General features: G+C 36.1%; 1 protein-coding gene across 13 annotated transcripts in view; it reads left to right on the top strand.

Moving 5' to 3' along the window:
• The window catches only part of PPP1R9A (protein phosphatase 1 regulatory subunit 9A), a 395,072-nt gene that overhangs the window by 348,566 nt on the left and 27,862 nt on the right, over window positions 1-18,644 (top strand). For all 13 annotated transcript variants that reach the window (XM_073009120.1, XM_038004639.2, XM_038004633.2 and 10 more), the window contains 3 exons: window positions 104-200; window positions 301-472; window positions 18,051-18,208. In XM_073009120.1, coding sequence (XP_072865221.1) covers window positions 104-200; window positions 301-472; window positions 18,051-18,208 — 427 coding nt within the window. The remainder of the gene's footprint in view (window positions 1-103; window positions 201-300; window positions 473-18,050; window positions 18,209-18,644) is intronic.

Raw genomic sequence — 18,644 nt, 5'->3', positions numbered from 1 at the left:
TAACTGTTCAGTTGCTTATCCTACTATGCAGTTTATTGTTTCAGATAAGAACTTTCATTTATTGAGTGTATGATATAATCAGAACTATTATTTTCTTCTTAAGAGAGCTTGATTTCATCAAAAGACAGGAAGCAGAAAGAAAGAAAATAGAAGATTTGGAAAAAGCTCATCTTGTGGAAGTGCAAGGCCTCCAAGTGCGGGTGAGTTGTGTTCCCTAAGACACTAAATAATAAGATGGTTTTGCTGTACTTGGAGAGGAGTGCTGGTTTAGAGTTTTATGAATGGATTTGTTTTTCCTAGATTAGAGATTTGGAAGCTGAGGTATTCAGGCTACTGAAGCAAAATGGCACTCAAGTTAACAATAATAACAACATCTTTGAGAGAAGAACATCTCTTGGTGAAGTCTCTAAAGGGGATACCATGGAGAACTTGGATGTCAAGCAAACATCTTGCCAAGATGGCTTAAGTCAAGGTTTGTTTAACCCAACCACAAAAATCATTTTTCATAACTGTGTAATTGGTCTTTTATTTTTCTTTTTCTGGCCCAGAGATTTAAAAGTTGGAAATACCTTCCTTCTGTGGGAAAGAAGAAAAGGCTTGTCAAAATAGTAGCCAATCATTTTAGCTCTTGTCTTATCAAAAATAAATACTTTAATATGTAGAATTAATAAATCCCAGCTAAAGAAAAGCTAAATACTATTTTAAAATCATCATAAATTTGACAGATTTAATAAACTGCCTTATAAATTGTATAGTTCATCCTATCTAGGATGAACTACACTACTTATGTGTTAATGAATAAGATTTAGATTTTTTTTTTTTTTTTTTTTGAGAGTTTCACTCTGTCATCTAGGCTGGAGTACAGTGGTGCAATCTCAGCTCACTGCAACCTTCGCCTGCCAGGTTCAAGCGATTCTCATGCCTCAGCCTCCCCAGTAGCTGTGATTATAGGCATGTGCCACCACGCCCGGCCCATTTTTGTATTTTTAGTAGAGGTGGGCTTTTGCCTTGTTGGCCAGGCTAGTCTCGAACTCCTGACCTCAGGTGATCCACCTGCCTTGGCTTCCCAGAGTGCTAGGATTACAGACATGAGCTGCCGCGCCCAGCCAAGCTTTAGAATGTTTAAGTCACTAGAATAAAGATCTTTTTCATAATATCAGAAGGCAGACTGCTACTTTTGGCACTTGAGATTCACGTAGTTAACGAAGTCCATATAGTTTTGTGCTTTTACCATGGTGTACTCATGTATACTTAGGTCTTTCATGTCAAAGACGAAATAAGACCAAAACACTGGAGACATTTTGTATTATAAATGATTATAGATGATTATCTTCATTCATACACCAACCATAAATAAATTACTTATGTTCTTACACACACACCATTCTTATTCTTAGATTGTACGTGTATGAACATGAATGACTTTTAATATCTGTGGTGTATTTGCAAATTAGAAAACATAATTATAAAGATAAATACACAGGAATGTGTGGCTTCATCTTTTTAAATATATACATAGTAGTCCCTGGAAAATGAAAATAAAAGAATGTAGTGCAGCAGGGTTGTCATGACAGGACCGACAACTCAGAGGCAACACTTTGACGTGCAGTAAAACCCTGTTATAATGGGCTTTTTAGATTTTTCATGATCTTTCTCACATATTAAAATGTCTCCAGTGAGGTTTTCCTGATAAGTGTTTATATCCTATCATGAACTTTTAGAACTAAACTCTTAGCCATTAAAAATGGAAAGTATTAGAAATCTTCATTTAAAATTAAAATGATATCTGGAGATTTGAATCCATTCACTGGGTTTATATCCTTCTAATGGATTTTCCCTAAACAGGATGTAATTTATAAATAGTGCCTCTTAGGCAGCTGAAAGAGGAGGATTTAGCATTAGCATTACCACTAAGTGAGGAGCTGTGTGACTTCAGGAAGAGTATTTAGCTTCTCTGGGTTGACATTACTGTGTATATTATTTTAAAAGTAGTATTTCTTTCTTCACCACTTTATGATCTGTTTTGAGACTATATGATTTAGTCTTTGAAGCCAAAAAAGTAATTTATTCGAGCTCTTATGGAATTATAATTTCTATACCTGGAACACTATAAGATTGATATCTAAAGAAAAACATCAGAAATCAAACCAAATTTTTTACCTTTTTGAATATTTTAACTTTTAAAAAATTATAGTTTATATATAATAAATACATATTCCTGCTGTGGCATACACAAAATATGAGCAGTATCTAGTAGCTTTTCATTTCTATTCATTTCTTTCAGTTTAGACATCTGTATCTTGTCAAACATATAATTAATGGTATTTATTAAATTATATGACTATGGAAGATCAACACACTATACTATTAACATGCCGATTTGGATCAAAACCTTACATTTCTTCTGAACCCTTTTTCTATTCTACACCCTCCATTTTGCCACATAATTGTCAGTTTCCCTAGCAACACTGTCGGTTCACAGTGAGATGTGGAGACTACTAATTCTTACTGAAACCAATCCATGCTTGTGCAGTAGAGGTAGAATCAGTCATCTCAGATATTAGTAGCATACATATCAAGTGCTCTTCTAGTTTTGCTCTGAGGACAGTCAGTGATAAATCTCTTTGAATTTCAATTGCTTGATCACATAAACTAAAATGGCTTGGTCAGTAGCTGGATAGGAATGCTCTGGAAAGCACTTTTCTAAATTGATCCTTTGCTTCTGTTGCTAGGGAACGCTGAAATACTAGAGGTTTAGAAAGAAAAGTAAGGCTGCAGACCTAACATAGGCCATTCCACATTTAAAAATCCACCACCACCGTTTTGTACCAGGAGAGGGATAGCACTTCCAGTAGTTCCCGAGGCTCCTGCTCATGAGATGCAAGTGTCATGCTCCCCACTTTCTACCGACTGTCCAATTCTGTTTGCTTTTCAGGCACTAGAGTGGTAGGATGAGTGGTTTAGCATGTTTTTAGGCATTGAGGTAGTTCATTAAGCAAAAGAATAATCAAGTGTAGATCAATGAAAACGGTCAGAATGAAATAGTAAAAGGAAGGGAAGGCAGGCAACGGAGGAAGGAAGAGCCTCTGAGCAGCCGTTCCTTCATGTGTACTCATGCTCATCCAAAATGATGTGAGTCTCAATATTGAATTACAGATTTTTGAGGAGTAAAAGCTTTTTCCAAACCATACAGAAATTTAGCACAAATTTAAAATTATGTTTGACCACCATTTGTGTGTTTATCTCTAAAACCTAAGCCAACTCAAGTATTATTAAAATTTTGATAACAATCATCAATACAAATTTGTTATTGAATATAATCTAACACTTTTTTCTTATCATGATTACAGAAAGCCAGTGTAACAAATTTTTTTCCACCAAGAGCCATAACAGACCCCAAATCCATTCTAGTTTATACCAGTGTGCTGGTCAAGTATTTTCCTTGTGCTCCAGGAGAGGAAAAATGATAATTATGCCCTGCTGCTCTTTCATGCTTGTCATTTCTTAGTGCCTAAATAATGCCAGGATTAGGATAAAAACAGAGAATAGGTATGTTAGCGTGATCTTGGTAGGCTAAAAGCTTGTAATATTAGTTTTATTGGATTTTCTAGAAAAGTCACAGAAGCAACACATTCTGTGCTTCTAGAAATTCCAGGATCCTTAGGTTGATACCGTTTGCAGCTTCAAATATTTTGTAGGCTGGTTTGCTAAAGGATTATGCATATCCCACAGAGATACTGAAAGAAAGACTAGAGCCAGTAGGTGGAAGTTACCTATGAAGGCATATTCTGGCTGTTCTACCATGAGAGATCAGGAGTAAGTATGATATCATTTAAAAAATTATTTTGAACACTGAAAACCTGCTTCCAGGAAGGCTTTAGGTGGCACACTGACTTGTAAGAGAAAGAGTGGCTACTAGGCAGAAAGAAAGTACTAGGTCCTGCTGATTATACTGCAAGGTATATGATTTGTGGGATCAAGGATGAAAGAGGAAAAGTTTGGTAGGAGACAAATAAATAGAATTTAAGGTACTATGTAAGCATCTCAAAAGATGAGAGGGAGTTCAAAGAAGAGAAAATTGAATAACATTAGCATAATTTTTTTCTGATTCATAGTCTTTATGTTAAAAAGGTAGAGCCATTTGAAATGGCATAGTGTGTTCTTGGAGTGAAAGTGGGCTTTGACTGCAGAAAGGTTTGTACATAATTTTGTAAGCATTGCGACCCATTCACAGTCTTGAGGCATAACAGGAACTTAGTCACTTGCAGGTCTGTAAATGTAACTCAAGGATTTCTGTGAAGTTTGAATATTGCTACCAAGTGTTGCTTCGTTTCCTTCTCACACGTACCTACTCCGTCAGTGGACCACCTGTTAGGTAATACTGCATGTTGTCTTCCCAAAAGTGTGAACAAGGAGGGTTATATAAAGCATTTTATACTTTGTTCCCTTAGTTGCTTACTGTTCCTTAGCTCTAATGAAAACTGAGCAAGAAGAAAATATTTAAATTGCAAGATTATAGGAAGGATTATAAAAGATTATAGGAAAGTTATAATCTTTCCTATAAGCTCATAGAAAAGTCTAGACTTTCATAATAGATTGTGGCTGAAATTAATTACTCAGTCTTGGATTTTTTAAAAAATAGGAATATTTCTTAGGTACTTCCTAGCTAATTTTAAACTATCCTAGAGGAAGGAGCATAAGAATATGAAAATAATCCCTGTTATTTCCTCTCCTCTCTCTTACTCTTTTTCCACAAAATGGTTTGGCTGTTGCAGTAAGACCCCAGATACCCTGCAAGTAGATCCCCAAGGTGGTACTCTGCACGTGTATCCTAAACTCAACTTCCCTGATCCCAGACCCAGAAATTGTAGACATTTGAGTGGAACTCTGAGTCAGCTTACATATTGAAGCCAGCCAATTCTGTGGTCATCAGGCCTCATCTACTTGGTATTTGCTTCTTGTGACCCAGTTGTTAGAGAATCTTATTTCTCTGTATTTACTCACTTCTCTGAAATTTACTCAGATTTAATAAATAGGGTCTTTATCAGGAATAACAAGAGAAAATGCACTGCCATTAAGAGTATCTGTCTTTTCCACTACCCATGTGTTTTAAAATTCTCATAATTCATTTATTCATGTACTGTCTGGAAGTAATTTGGAGAGACACTTTATGTGACAGGATAGGGGAACTGAAAGTGGTAAGATGAGAGAGAAGAATGAATGGAACCAGAAATGATGCTGCAACCAAATATATCACAATTACACTTTTTATAAGGTTGGACCCTCAATTTGGCTCTAGGCTTTCTAATTACCAGAAGGAAAAGGAAACCCTTGTCAATTATATTATTCACAGTATTTATAAGATAAAAACAAACTGCTAAAGGAAAATACAATTACTGGTAACAAGTAAAATAATGCATGATTTGTGGCAAACGGTGCTGTTGATATTGATAATATCCTTAAAGGAGATCCACTAATGATTTTACTAAGATATTTTCACATAGTAACCCTCAGTGTTGGCTAATGTCATCATACAAATATACAAAATAGTGTTCAGTAAAAGGAATTAAGCTACTGAGGAGAGGGGATGGATAGGATATCATGGTACTGTTGACTAGCTTGGTGCTCAGGTAGAAAAGTCTGTCATGGCCGGACACGGTGGCTCATACCTGTAATCCCAGCAATTTGGGCGGCCAAGGCAGGTGGATCACCTGAAGTCAGGAGTTCGAGAGCAGCCTGGTCAACATGGTGAAACCCTGTCTCTACTAAAAAATACAAAAAAATTAGCCGGTCGTGGTGGCAGGTGCCCAGCTACTCGGGAGGCTGATGCAGGGCAATTGCTTGAACCCAGGAAGCCAAGGTTGCAGTGAGCTGAAATCGCCCCATGGCACTCCAGCCTGAGTGATAAGAGCAAAACTCTATCAGAGAGAGAGAGAGAGAGAGAGAGAGAGAAGGAAAGGAAAGAAAAGGGGAAAGGAGAAAGGGGAAAAGGGAAAGGGGAAAGGGGAGGAAAGGACTGTCATGTATGTCAAGTCATTTTTGTTTTTATGTTTTTTTGGGTTTTTTTGATAGGAAGTTTTGTTTCCCAGGCTGGAGTGCAGTGGTGTGATCTCAGCTCACTGCAACCTCTGCCTCCCAGGTTCAAGTGATTCTCTTGCCTCAGCCTCCTGAGTAGTTGGGATTACAGGCACCAGCCACCACGCCCCGCTAATTTTGTTTTTTGCATTTTTGGTAGAGATGGGGTTTCACCATGTTGGCCAGGCTGGTGTCGAACTCCTGACCTCAGGTGATCCACTTGCCTTGGCCTCCCAAAGTGTTGGGATTATAGGCGTGAGCCACCCGTGCCCTGCCCCAGTTTTTTAATTATATTGTTCAAAACTTCTAGGATATATTACTGAAAGAGATGTGTAAAAAATTTCACATTGTGATTGTGGATTTATCTATTTTCTGGCTATGTCAGTTTTTGCTTTATGTGTTTTAAGGTGATGTTAATAGATATATTCAGTTTAGAATTGTTCAGTCTTTCTGGTAGATTGTCCTTTGATCATTAGGAAGTATTCCTCTTTATTCCTAGTATTTCACCTTACTATATACTTTATCCAGTATTTAGAGAGCTGTGTCAACTATCTTTTGATTAGTGTTTGTATTGCATATCTTTTTTTATCCTTTTGCTTTCAACCTTTCTATAACTCTTGTAAACAGTATGTAATTGTTGTTTTTTTATTAGTCTATCTCTATTTTTTAAATGCACTTTAAAAGTTGCTATTTATTTACTAATATGTAGAGTTTAAATCTAACATCTTACTATTTGTTTCCTATTTGTTCTTTTGTGTTTTCTGGCCTTCTTTTGAATTAATCAAGTGTTTTCTTCTTATTTCATTTTTCTCTATATTAGCTTTTATTCTTCTTTTAGTGGATACCTACAGATATAATTTATAAATTCTAATTGATAAATTATAATATTTGCAGGAGAGGCCAGGTGCGGTGGCTCATGCCTCTAATGCCAGCACTTTGGGAGGCCAAGGTGGGTGGATCACTTGAGGTCAGGTGTTCGAGACCAGCTGGCCAACATGGTGAGACACCGTCTGTACTAAAAATACAAAAATTAGCCAGGTTTGGTGGCAGTGCCTGTAATCCCAGCTGCTCAAGAGACTGAAGTAGGAGAATCGCTTGAACCCAGGAGACTGAGGTTTCAGTGAGCCAAGATCAGGCCACTGCACTCCAGCCTGGGCGACAGAGTAAGACTCTGTCTCCAAAAAAATAAATAAACAAAAGAAAAAAAGATATTTGCAGGAGAGTGCAAGCTGAGTATTCATTAAGATATCTCCCATTCATGTGTTATAGTTCTTAAATTAGCTTTTTATAAATATTGAAGGGCAGTGAGCTACAGGTTATACTCCCTGGAAAATACATTGAATATGTTTTTTTGTTTTTGTTTTTCTTTTTTGTCATTAGTGGAGTGCAGATTTGTATATCTTAACAAACAATTTAATTGGAGATGGAGTTAATACATTTTTATGAGATTTAAGCTGTTTACATAGTTGTGTTCTGGAATAGTGAGTTGTTTCTAAAATGTATATGGATGAATTGCTTGGCCCAGAATAAGGGCCAGGTTCTCCTGAGGAAGAACAAGGTGAGGAACTTGTTCTTCTAGATACTGAGATTCATTATGAAGTAAAAGTGATTAAGACCATGTGGTGTAGACCCAGCAACTGTCAAGTGGACTAATATGCAGAATACGGAGTCCAGAAGCAGACTGACACATTTACGTCAATTTGAGAATAATACAGAGCAGACACTGCAGTTCTGTGGGTAAAGGATGGACTAATAAATGGTGCTAGGAAAATTGACCATCCGTATGGAAAAAAATGAATTGGATTCCACCTCACATTATTCATGAAATAAGTTCCAAATGGATTACAGTCTCAAATTTGAAAGACGATACTTAACACGCTTAGAAGAAAATGTAGGTTTCATATGATTTCTTAAGACACAGAAATTCCAAATCATAAAAAGGTTTGGTAAATTTGACCACAGTAATATTAAGAAAATCTGATCATTAAAAGACATTATAAAGTACATGGAAAGAAGCCGAAAATTGAAGAGGATATTTGTAGCACGTATAACTAAGAAAAAAATATTGTTGTCCACAATAAATTGAGAACTCACATAAATCGTAGGAAAAGCACAACCAACATAGTAGAAAAATGGGCAAAATGCATAAGAAGTTCACAAAAACAGGAACCTAAACATTAGTAAACATAGACATTCAACTTCACTAGCAAAAATCAAACAATTGGCAAAGATAAAGTTTCACAGTAAAATGTGATAGCCAGAACATGGAAAAACAGGAAAATTCATAAAACTGTTTCATTAAAATAATTTAGCATTATCCATTAAAATAGAAGATGTGAAAATCCTATGGCCCAGCAAATTTACTTCGATGTGTATATATATCCTCCAGAAACTCTTGTCAATGTATACCAAAAGGCATATTCAAAAACATTCCATGTAGCATTGTTCGTATAGCTGCAGTAAAAAAGTTAATGAATTTTAGTTACACCTTTCAACATAATATTGAGCAAACAAACCAGCTAACTAAAAAGCAATTTGCAGAATATTATATACAATTCACTACCATGCATCTGAAGTTTAAAAGCAAGAAAGACTAATCAATATATTCTTTAGGGATAAATTTATGGAATAACTAGAAGAAAACACGGGGGTTACAACTAGAAATAGAGAACAGAGAGGGCTTCAAAAGTAATAATTTTATAGTTTAGGCTTGTTGGAGGTACAGGGTTGTCTTTTTTTTCTTTTTTCATATGACTTACATTGTTGGTATACATTTGTATATAAATGTTTTAGAATAGAAACTTTAAAATAATTAAAAGGTAAGAATAAGCAAACCACGAAAGATTTTTTAGTCTAAAAAATACATATTAGTTTAATGTTTAGTAAGAAAATAAAAAAGGATAGCATCAGCCAGACATTTATATCCATAAGGGTGTTCCTAAGGTCATTGGAGTCCTCCTCCAAGACATCATTTTCTTTGTCCTTTTTGCCAATCTCTTGAGCCCTCAAAATTAGCAGCTCTTTTCAGATACCTGTGGATTTGAAGCGAGGCCAGACCACTACCACCACATCTGATTTATTTCCTGATAGAGTTTGAGAGTGCATTAAGCATTCTCTTTTAGCATTGGAACCTATAATTTTAAAGTAAGGTTAAAGGCGTGATCAAAGCCAGAATTGATTAGATGGAAAGTCACTAAAAGAAAAGTGAATGCCTGCACTACATTGTCAGGAGACTGCCGTACAAGAGCATTAGGCACAGAGCAATGAGGTAAGTGTTTCATGCTGTCACACTGTTTAGTTCTAAACCGGAGCCTGGGGAATTCTAGAGTACATTCAGCCTTTTCCAAAAAAAAAAAATATATGCATACTAATACAATATGGTAAACTTTCACAATTTTCATTTTTCTTGAAAACTTATTTTCAATTTTGTTTAATCCCCAATAAATAATTTGGACCATGAAATATTGAATTGCACTAATTAAAGGGTGAACATTCCTGGTAAATCACTCTGGGAAATTTTAATGAACAAGCCAAGTGAATGAGAAATCAATATTTATTGATTATTTTCTGGCATATCATTAAGGCCAAAATCTGTCCTCTTACTTAAAAAGCAAAGCACCTAAATTGCCTGTCTAGTTTTGCGCAAGTTTTGAATCTGCCTACTTGTAAACAATTGAAACTTTTGTTGCCAAATCAATGAGACATTCTAAAGGAGGTATTCAGTGGCAAATTGACAGCTCTGCTTCATTCATATTTCTCACTGCATCTTCATAAATTCATAGAATCCACCAGACCCTTCAATCATACTGAGTTATAAAATAGTACTTGGAGAGATCTAGGCCAGGCACGGTGGCTCACACCGGTCTTCCCAGCACTTTGGGAGGCCAAGGTGGGAGGATCACCTGAGGTCAGAAGTTCAAGACCAGCCTGGCCAACATGGGGAAACCCTGTCTCTACTAAAAATACAAAAATTAGCTGGGCCTGGTGGTGGGCACTTGTAATCCCATCTACTCGAGAGGCTGAGGTGGGAGAATTGCCTGAACCCAGGAGGTGGAGGTTGCAGTGAGTCAAGATGGTGCCCCGACACTCCAGCCTGGGACAGAGCAAGACTCTGATTCAAAAAAAAAAAAAAAAAAAAAAAAAAAAAAAATATATATATATATATATATATATATATATATATATATATAGTTGCTTTAAGAGGAAACACTATGTTACTTTGTCAGAATGAGCTTTAACTTCGTAGTTTTCTGTTCATTTTAGGAAAAGTGGGCTACTTTCTTTTGGCTTTTGAATTTTACTTGCTTTTAATAGAACAAGATACATTATGACCTTTTATAAGTAAAGATCATTTTAACCCAAATGTGAGTAATTTCTTTTCAAGGAAACTTCAGAAGTTCAGAGGACTGCTGTATTCCAAATTATTTCTTATATTGATATATGGTCTGATTCACCATGATATATGGTCTGGTTCACCTGGCTTACCATGAAATTCTAATTCTAGATTAAATAATAACTGTATAGTTATGCTAAGATAAAATTGACTAGGCTGGGATATCAGGGTAGAGGGATCTAAAAGTATGAAGGAGAAGATGCTACCCAGTGTGGTTTGTATATGACGTGTTGCCCTGGGCTCCTACATAGTTTTCAAGGTGGGGCACGGTGTTCACGGAAGATATCTAACAGCCAAGAGGGAAACATGACCAGTCACAGAGGTTGAAGCATCTGTAAAGTTAAAACTGAACAGATGAACAGTTATTTAGTACCAGAAAATTCTGCTCTGTGTATGGTTCTGAAAATTGTGCCAACCGTATTGTTTCAGTAATTAGAGTATCAAGGTCCATCAGGTTATGACTGAGTTCCTTTAAGTAGACATGAAATACTTCTGTTTGAATACTATGGAGTAATGACGTCTAAGACCTATAGGGAATAAATCCACTTACAAGGAAACTAAAGAAACATTAGAACATAGTTATACCAAAAAAGACTGTTGCTTGTGAGTTTTCGATGACACTGAGGGTTTTTTGAACATTGAAAAAGTCATTCAGATATTAATTTTTGGTTTTAAGTTAATGTTTGATTTATTCAAGTTACGTTATCAAAAACCTAATTCTTTAAACTTTTTAATTTGTTGAAAATCACTGTTAAGGGATTTTTAATATTTAGTTGATTTACAAACTTTATTACAAACTATTTCCAAGCTTAACTAATGAAACACCTATAAAAATTTAACGACACATTTACAAATTTGTTATATTCCATTTTCTATTTAAGTACTATTACCAGGAGACTGACAGTCTTTGCAAGTACTTAAAAAATTCTTACACATCTATTATATTACACTTCCAAGGATTGTGAACCTTAAGTTTTCTTACATTTTCTAATGCTTTACATAACAAAATCTTCCCGTGATGAACGATGCTTTCCTTTTTAGGGAAATAACTATCATCTCAGGTAACTGAGCTTACTTTCTTTAAGAGGCATACAATCTGAATTCTTCCTGTACTAATCAAGGATGCTATTGTATCACAATATGTAATGGGAGGGTGCCTACTTAGCATGCTTGGGGTTACCTAATATCCACAGATTTTGATTGAGAAACTGATTAGATTCTTGTAGGCAACCCTGAGTGAAAACACAGAATCTTATTTATTGTTGCCATGTCAAAGACACTACGTCAATGTCAAGAAAAGGACATTCACATATCCTACCTCCCAGGACCCAGCTTATCCACATGATGTCATAGTTCTACTCATAGATGCCTGCAGTCCCCAACCAGTTGATCATTTGATTAGATTTTTCTATTTCTCTGGCTTTTAGGTTATGCAGATCTCTTTTCTATCAGAATCTAAAGACATCTGACACTGAAAGAACCCTGAGATATGTAAATGCCTTTCCCTGTGGTCTAAATCTAAATTCTACATTCTTTCATAGTCTAGTTTTACAAGTGTTTCAAATGATATTTGATATCAGTTAGGACATTTCCTATAGTTTTTTCTGACTAGTAGTCACTGCCTTTCCGTGTAGCTTAGTGGTATTACTGAAGAGTTGTTTCTGAGATATGGATAACAGAATTTAAGCCTCTCCGCCCACTGAGAACAGTAGTGTAGGCTGATCATAAACTGAAGAAGGCTATATTAGATATCAGATTGCACCAGAGAAGTACTACACTAACAAATAACCAACTTATGTTTCAAAGGCTATACAGATAGTTTTGAGATTGCATGTATTGACCAAAAAACTCAAAAAGGAATTTCTTAATATTCTTTCAACGATTATCAAATTAAATGTATAGCTCATACAACAGTAAGTTCAGACCTAGTTAGAAGATTAGAAAATAGCAATAATCTTCTGCTTGTTCTGGAACTGTTGAAAGACATACTTCCTCCATAACTGTGTCTAATTCAGTACATCTTCCCCATGCAATACTAAAATGAAGTAATAACTAAAAGCTAAGCCATAGACCTTAGGCCAAAATCATCTGGCAGTTAGTAAGGTAGCAAGTCAGGCAGACAATCACCACAGAAGAGCAGCCTTCTCTCATGGGGAAGAATGATAGTCATGCAGATTTTGACAGTTCCCTGGGCTCATATCAACATGTGGAGATACTGAGTCCTAGGACACCAGGTCTAATTAGATTAGAATAGAATTAAGATGCCTTTAAGAGAAAATATACTAAATATATGTTTTTCTCTATTTTTATTAATTTTAACTGCACAAGTAATACATAAATGTAAACAATTACATAATACAAAATATAATACCAAATTTTTAACATTATGAATAAGATTAAAGTGCCCTTTGACCAACATCCCCTAATCTAATACCTTCTTTGTAAGTAACCACTATATCAGTAGGAAGTATATCTTTCCAGTTTTTTTTTGGGGGGGGGGTTTGTTTTTGTTTTGTTTTGTTTTGTTTTGTTTGAGACAGAGTCTTGCTCTGTCGCCCAGGCTGGAGTGCAGTGGCCTGATCTCATCTCACTGCAACCTCTGCCTCCTGAGTTCAAGCGATTCTCCTGTCTCAGCCTCCTGAGTAGCTGGGATTACAGGCGCGTGCCATCATACCCAGCTAATTTTTGTATTTTTAGTAGAGACAGGGTTTCACCACGTTGTTGAACTCCTGACCTTGTGATCTGCCCACCTCAGCTTCCCGAAGTGCTGGGATTACAGGCATGAGCCACCACACCCGGCCTCTTTCCAGTTTTTCTATGCAACTATATGCATATGTTTACCACTAGAAAATGTATTTTGTGTTAATGTTTTCTAAATATTTTAAATGAGTGTACATGTTGTTCTGCAACTTGCTTTACCCACTTAACATCTTGCTAATCTCTTTATAAAGATATTTATTGAGCACTCTTCTAAGCACTTTTATATCTATTAATGTATATATAATCCTCATAGCAATACAGTTATTATGTTTTGTTATCATGACTGTTTTGCAGTTGAGGATCATGAGGGACAGAGGTTAGACAAATTGCCCAATTTAATGGGACAGCCGCTTGTTCTGAATTCTATTCAAGGAAAAACTCCAAGTCTGCTCTCATGGTAACTGTTTCATATTACCTCTCTGAGATACATAAACTTACCTCCTGAAGGCAATTATCTATTAATCCAAACCCCAGCGCGCCCGCCTTTTATGAACTTGCAGTGGCTACAAATGATATGCAGATACTATTCAAGTTTTAAAATGCCACCGAGTGCCTCATGATGCTCAGCACCTCTGCTGGTAATAGCACAGGCGAGGCAGTGTGACGGCATGAGGTATGGTTGTTTCTGAGTGGGTTAGAGCACGTAACTGTGCGAAGCAGACCCCATTGTTATGCTGCTCCATTCCCCTAGTTCCCTTGCTGCCTGTATCTGATCTGTGGGCAGCATTCCATTTACGTCAAAAATAACGTCAATCTAGCGAAAAAAGCTGTTATGACTCACAGCATTACTGCAGGGAACTGGTCTCTGTGTAATATGATGTATAACGTCCTAATTTCATAGAGCATTTCTCATAACAGCTGCTAAAATCATCAAATCCATTAAATTCTTTTAAAGGATCTAATTTGGAGCAGTATTGAAAATAGTCTTAAAATGCATGTATAGAGGTGGAGTCTCTCTCACTCAAAACTCCTCTGTCATTATTCACTTCATATCTTCTGTGTATTTATCTTTCTGTATTTATTGATTCACCTGAGTCTTCTCCTGTTTTGTATTTCTAGCTGCATTGAGTCAGAGGTAGGCTATTTCAGAGACTGGGGGGTCTGAAAAAAATAGAAGATAAGAAAGCAGAGGAGGATGAGGAAATTTTCCGCAGACCCTTATGGACAGCAGAACAAGGCACACTGGAGAAAAGTGGAAAAGAAAGGACTGAGGTCTTAGGCTTATAAAAGCAGTGTGATATTATTGACTAAAATATCTGCAGAGAATGAATGACAATGAGAGAACATGGCCACCTAAGCCTTTACATCTAGCAGCACATAACTTAGAAACACTGAGCCAGTTGGATTTCCCCTGCCACACTGCCATCCACAAAACTGACATCTATTTTTCTTTGTAAGAATTTTATTATTGGATATATGTAAAACCAAAAAAAATCCCTCAGTGTTGGCCCTCTGATGCTACATGCTTCTGCAAGTTTGCAAAGTTAGCCCTTGACGTGTACTTTTGTTGGGAACGTAAAGTAAGACCAAAAAGAGGATTCAAAGAAGGCAGAAGAATGTGAAGTTTACTTCCAGACTTGAGATTGACCTTCCAGAAGGAGAATAGGCTTCTGAAGCCTGAGCTCTGTTCAGTCTCTGTCACAGATTAACTGTGTGGTGCAAGTTAATACACAAATTGACCTTCTTTGAGCCTCAGTTTTCTTATATGAGAAATAAGCTGGGACCAGAATCCCAAGGTTGTTTTGAGTTGTAATATTAGGATTTTTGTATTACATGATGGAAAAAGATAGCATATGATGGTCAGTCACCCTTCTAGTTACCCAGCAGCATAAATCTTGTACACATTTTCCTTCTGTGTACACACATGTCCTCTAATATTATTAAGGGGGACATATTACATGCAGTGTTTTTGGTAGGTGCTTCTTGTGGACAGCATTCCTTCCAGCTTCCTTCTGGTGTAAATGCTATTAAGGCGAAGGTTTCCAACTCCATCTTATGTTTCTGGCTCTTTTAAAACATTATTTTTAGGATGGAATATAAATTACTGATTTGTAATCCATGAATCACTTCAATAAAGTAGCTCTCTGATATTTGCTTTCAGACCTTTAAAAATTGTTAACTGCATACAATGTGTTGTTGGCCACTTGGATATAAGGCACAACTTTTTAGATTCCAGCTAACGGCATCTTTAATAGGTATAATTTTGTGTGTGTGTTCAAGCAGTTTGCACCTACTCAGCTAATGTTAAAGCAGATACACCAGATTGCCATTTTGGGGTTGTCTGACGGAAGCACCAGGCAAATTACTGAATAGTAATAGAGCCAGGAGTCCTAGAGTAAATTTTCTGCACTATTAAAACCTGCTAATAAGTAGTTCTGATTTTTCTCTCACTTATATTTGTTCAATTCCCATTGATAGAGTACCTATTGATTGGGTCCCATACCAGGTCCTCAGGGCCAGCATTCTACTACTGCAAAAGGAACCATGTTTACAAAAGTAGAGTGAGATTCTTCCTTGGGCCTTTTTGTCACTGAATAGCCAAAGCTGTTATTAAACCAATGAGACCAAAATAAAAAATCATCCAGGAAGTAATTTATTCTGTACTTTTCAACATGTCATCCTTTTTATTTTTCATGTTGTCTAACATATATGGAAGATTAATTGTAATACTTTAGATGTAGCCTATTGGAGAAACGACTTTCCTAGACTAGTCATGTCATACATGATTTTATAGCCCAAAACACCAAACTCTAATGGCATTAAAATCTTTCGGTGGGACCTTTATCAACACTAGCTAAATCATAGTGGATAGCCTAGTAGCCTGGAAATCAAGACACTAGAGTAATCATGGTAGCGCATTAATTAGTTGTGTAAATGAGGGCATGCTACTCAAGTTCTGTGAGCTTCAGGAGAGAAAGAAATACTTGATTGGTATCTCATGAGGCTGTTGTAAGGAACAAATGAGATAGAGTATATGGTATGATTTGTATTATAGAGCATACAATCCAAATATGAGCTAGATAAGGCATAAAAAGTGCATGTACTACATACAGTGTTTCTAATTATATTATAGCTTTAATCTATGTGGTGTTCCACATTTTATTTGTAAACAAGAGCTTATGAGGTTGACTCTCTCCCAATTATCACAACTAATGAACTCTTAATGGGCAGCTACAAATACGTAAGGAGGAAATTAAAGTGATCAAGGAATTATTTTTTCTCCCCTGACATGTAAAAAGTAAAGAGACTGCTAATTAGAAAATATTTAGTTGTTTTTTATAAGTACCTGAATGGTCTGAATTTTTGAGTATTCATTCTTCATTCAGGTATAGGAAATGAAAAGTCAAAACCTCTAAATATTGTCATTCAATAGATGTATCTCCTGGGCAAAATGTAGTTAATTTTGTTTATTAAAGCCATATCCTAAGTGCTAAGTTTCATAGACAAGAGGCACAAACTGAGGTACTTCCTTGCTTTGGTTTTGTAATATAGTATATGTAGAGCACATCTAGAATAATGCTGTAAAAAGGAATTGCCTGAGCTAATAATAGTATAAGAAATTGTTTATTCTGTTAATACAGGTACATAATTTTCTGCAACTCAGTTTTTTGCACTCAATTATTAATTCCTTGAACATGACTTTAAGTAATTACTGCAAAATGGGATTAATGATCAAACTCCTTTATTTCTAAGGAGTGATTTAATATGCAAATGAAAGGAGTAGCAGCATTTCAAATAAATTCCACTGGAGAGTACTTTTCCTTCACCGATATCCCGGTATATTCATGGGTACCTTTCCTTTAGAATGTTAACTTTGGGGTCCTAACTTAAAATCTGGCTAGCAAAATTAAAGATGGAAAGAACCAGGCTAAAGAGGACTAAATGGATTCTCTCTGTGGCCTTTACTGTTAATAGTTCATTTTCTTTGTGTCCCACTTTACTCTCTTTTTTCTTCTCTTTTTCTTTTAGCCTTTTTATTTAAAGACTTAAACATTTACCCTTCGAAAATCAGTGTCATTTCAGGTGGAGAGAGAAGGTATTCAGAGAGATGAGTCAGAGGCACATACAAATAACTTGTAATACAAAGTTGAATGTTAATGAAAGAAAAGGAAATGTTTATCTTACTCCATCCACAATACTAGTAGACTTAGTACTCACAGTTTTTTAACTGTTTCTTCATTTGTGTAGCCAGACTTTGTTTTATTTCCCCAGCTATCGTAAATTTGCTGATGAGGTAAATTCCTCACTGGTCTTTCTACAGAGTTCAAAAAGGAACATGGTAGACTTTCAGGAACTGTTTGGGATGGAAAAATATGTATTAAAATGAGAATGATATAGTACCTGAAGACTACTAGTAAATTTTGCTACAGTAAATTTATGATAGTTACCTTCTGTTGCCTGTACTTGAACTGGAAACCTGACTTTTGTAGGTTTTTTTGTCCTTGGTTTCTAAGATCTCTCAACTTTTGATATACCTTCCTCTTACGTCTTTGGTCATCTAACTCCCCAACATGCATACACATAAATAATAAATACAAATTAGTGATTTTTATAATTATGTTGCAGGAAGGTGGTATGCTTTTCGGAGGTTAGATTTTTATGGTGCCTTCATCATCTTTAGTGTTGGTTTCTTCCTTTGACTTTGTATATTCCTCCTAAGTCCCACTGATTTCTTGGTTATTTCTTGGTTGCAGACTGTCACAGTGGTCACCTGATCCTTACCTGATGTTACTGGTTATCTTGAGATTTTATCAGTGTCTGTGGTCTCTTCATCAGTTCCCTCCAAAGGTTTCTCTCACTGATTATCTTTCAATATTCTTAGACTTCAATGAAGCAGTCCCAGAGACAGAGCGCCTGGATTCAAAAGCACTGAAAACTCGAGCCCAGCTCTCTGTGAAGAACAGACGCCAGAGGCCCTCTAGGACAAGACTGTATGATAGTGTTAGTTCCACAGATGGGGAGGACAGTCTAGAGAGAAAGGTGAGCACCCTTGACCATTTTCTGATTTGTACTGTTGGAGTGTGTCATTGTTCCTACAGCTTATTGAAGATTATGACTTTTCTATGACCAGAGTCTATGTCCTAGTTGGAAGCAGCTAGAATAGTTCACATCTTTGTCTCCTGAATTCTTTAAATTGTTGTAATGCAAAATACTTTGCCTATTCATTCAGTGAACTAACCAAGAGCATTATCCATATTGTCATATTTCATGATGGTGCTTTTGATATTCAGCTATTGGCTTTACTTAGTGGGAAATAATAAATGTACAAGTAATTGTTTCTGTAGGTCTTAGTTATATGTATTAGTGACGATGTTAATATGGTGATTGTTATGAACTATGCATTCTCATCTGTAAATCAACAAAAACTGGTTCCATGGGGATTCACTAATAAAAGGTTGGTCTTATTTCAAAGTAA

The sequence above is a fragment of the Chlorocebus sabaeus genome, chromosome 21 (genome assembly GCF_047675955.1).
Source record: "Chlorocebus sabaeus isolate Y175 chromosome 21, mChlSab1.0.hap1, whole genome shotgun sequence".
Lineage (NCBI taxonomy): Eukaryota > Metazoa > Chordata > Mammalia > Primates > Cercopithecidae > Chlorocebus > Chlorocebus sabaeus.
The sequence above is the reverse complement of the archived record's forward strand: the minus strand, read 5'-3'. Positions and strand labels throughout refer to the sequence as shown.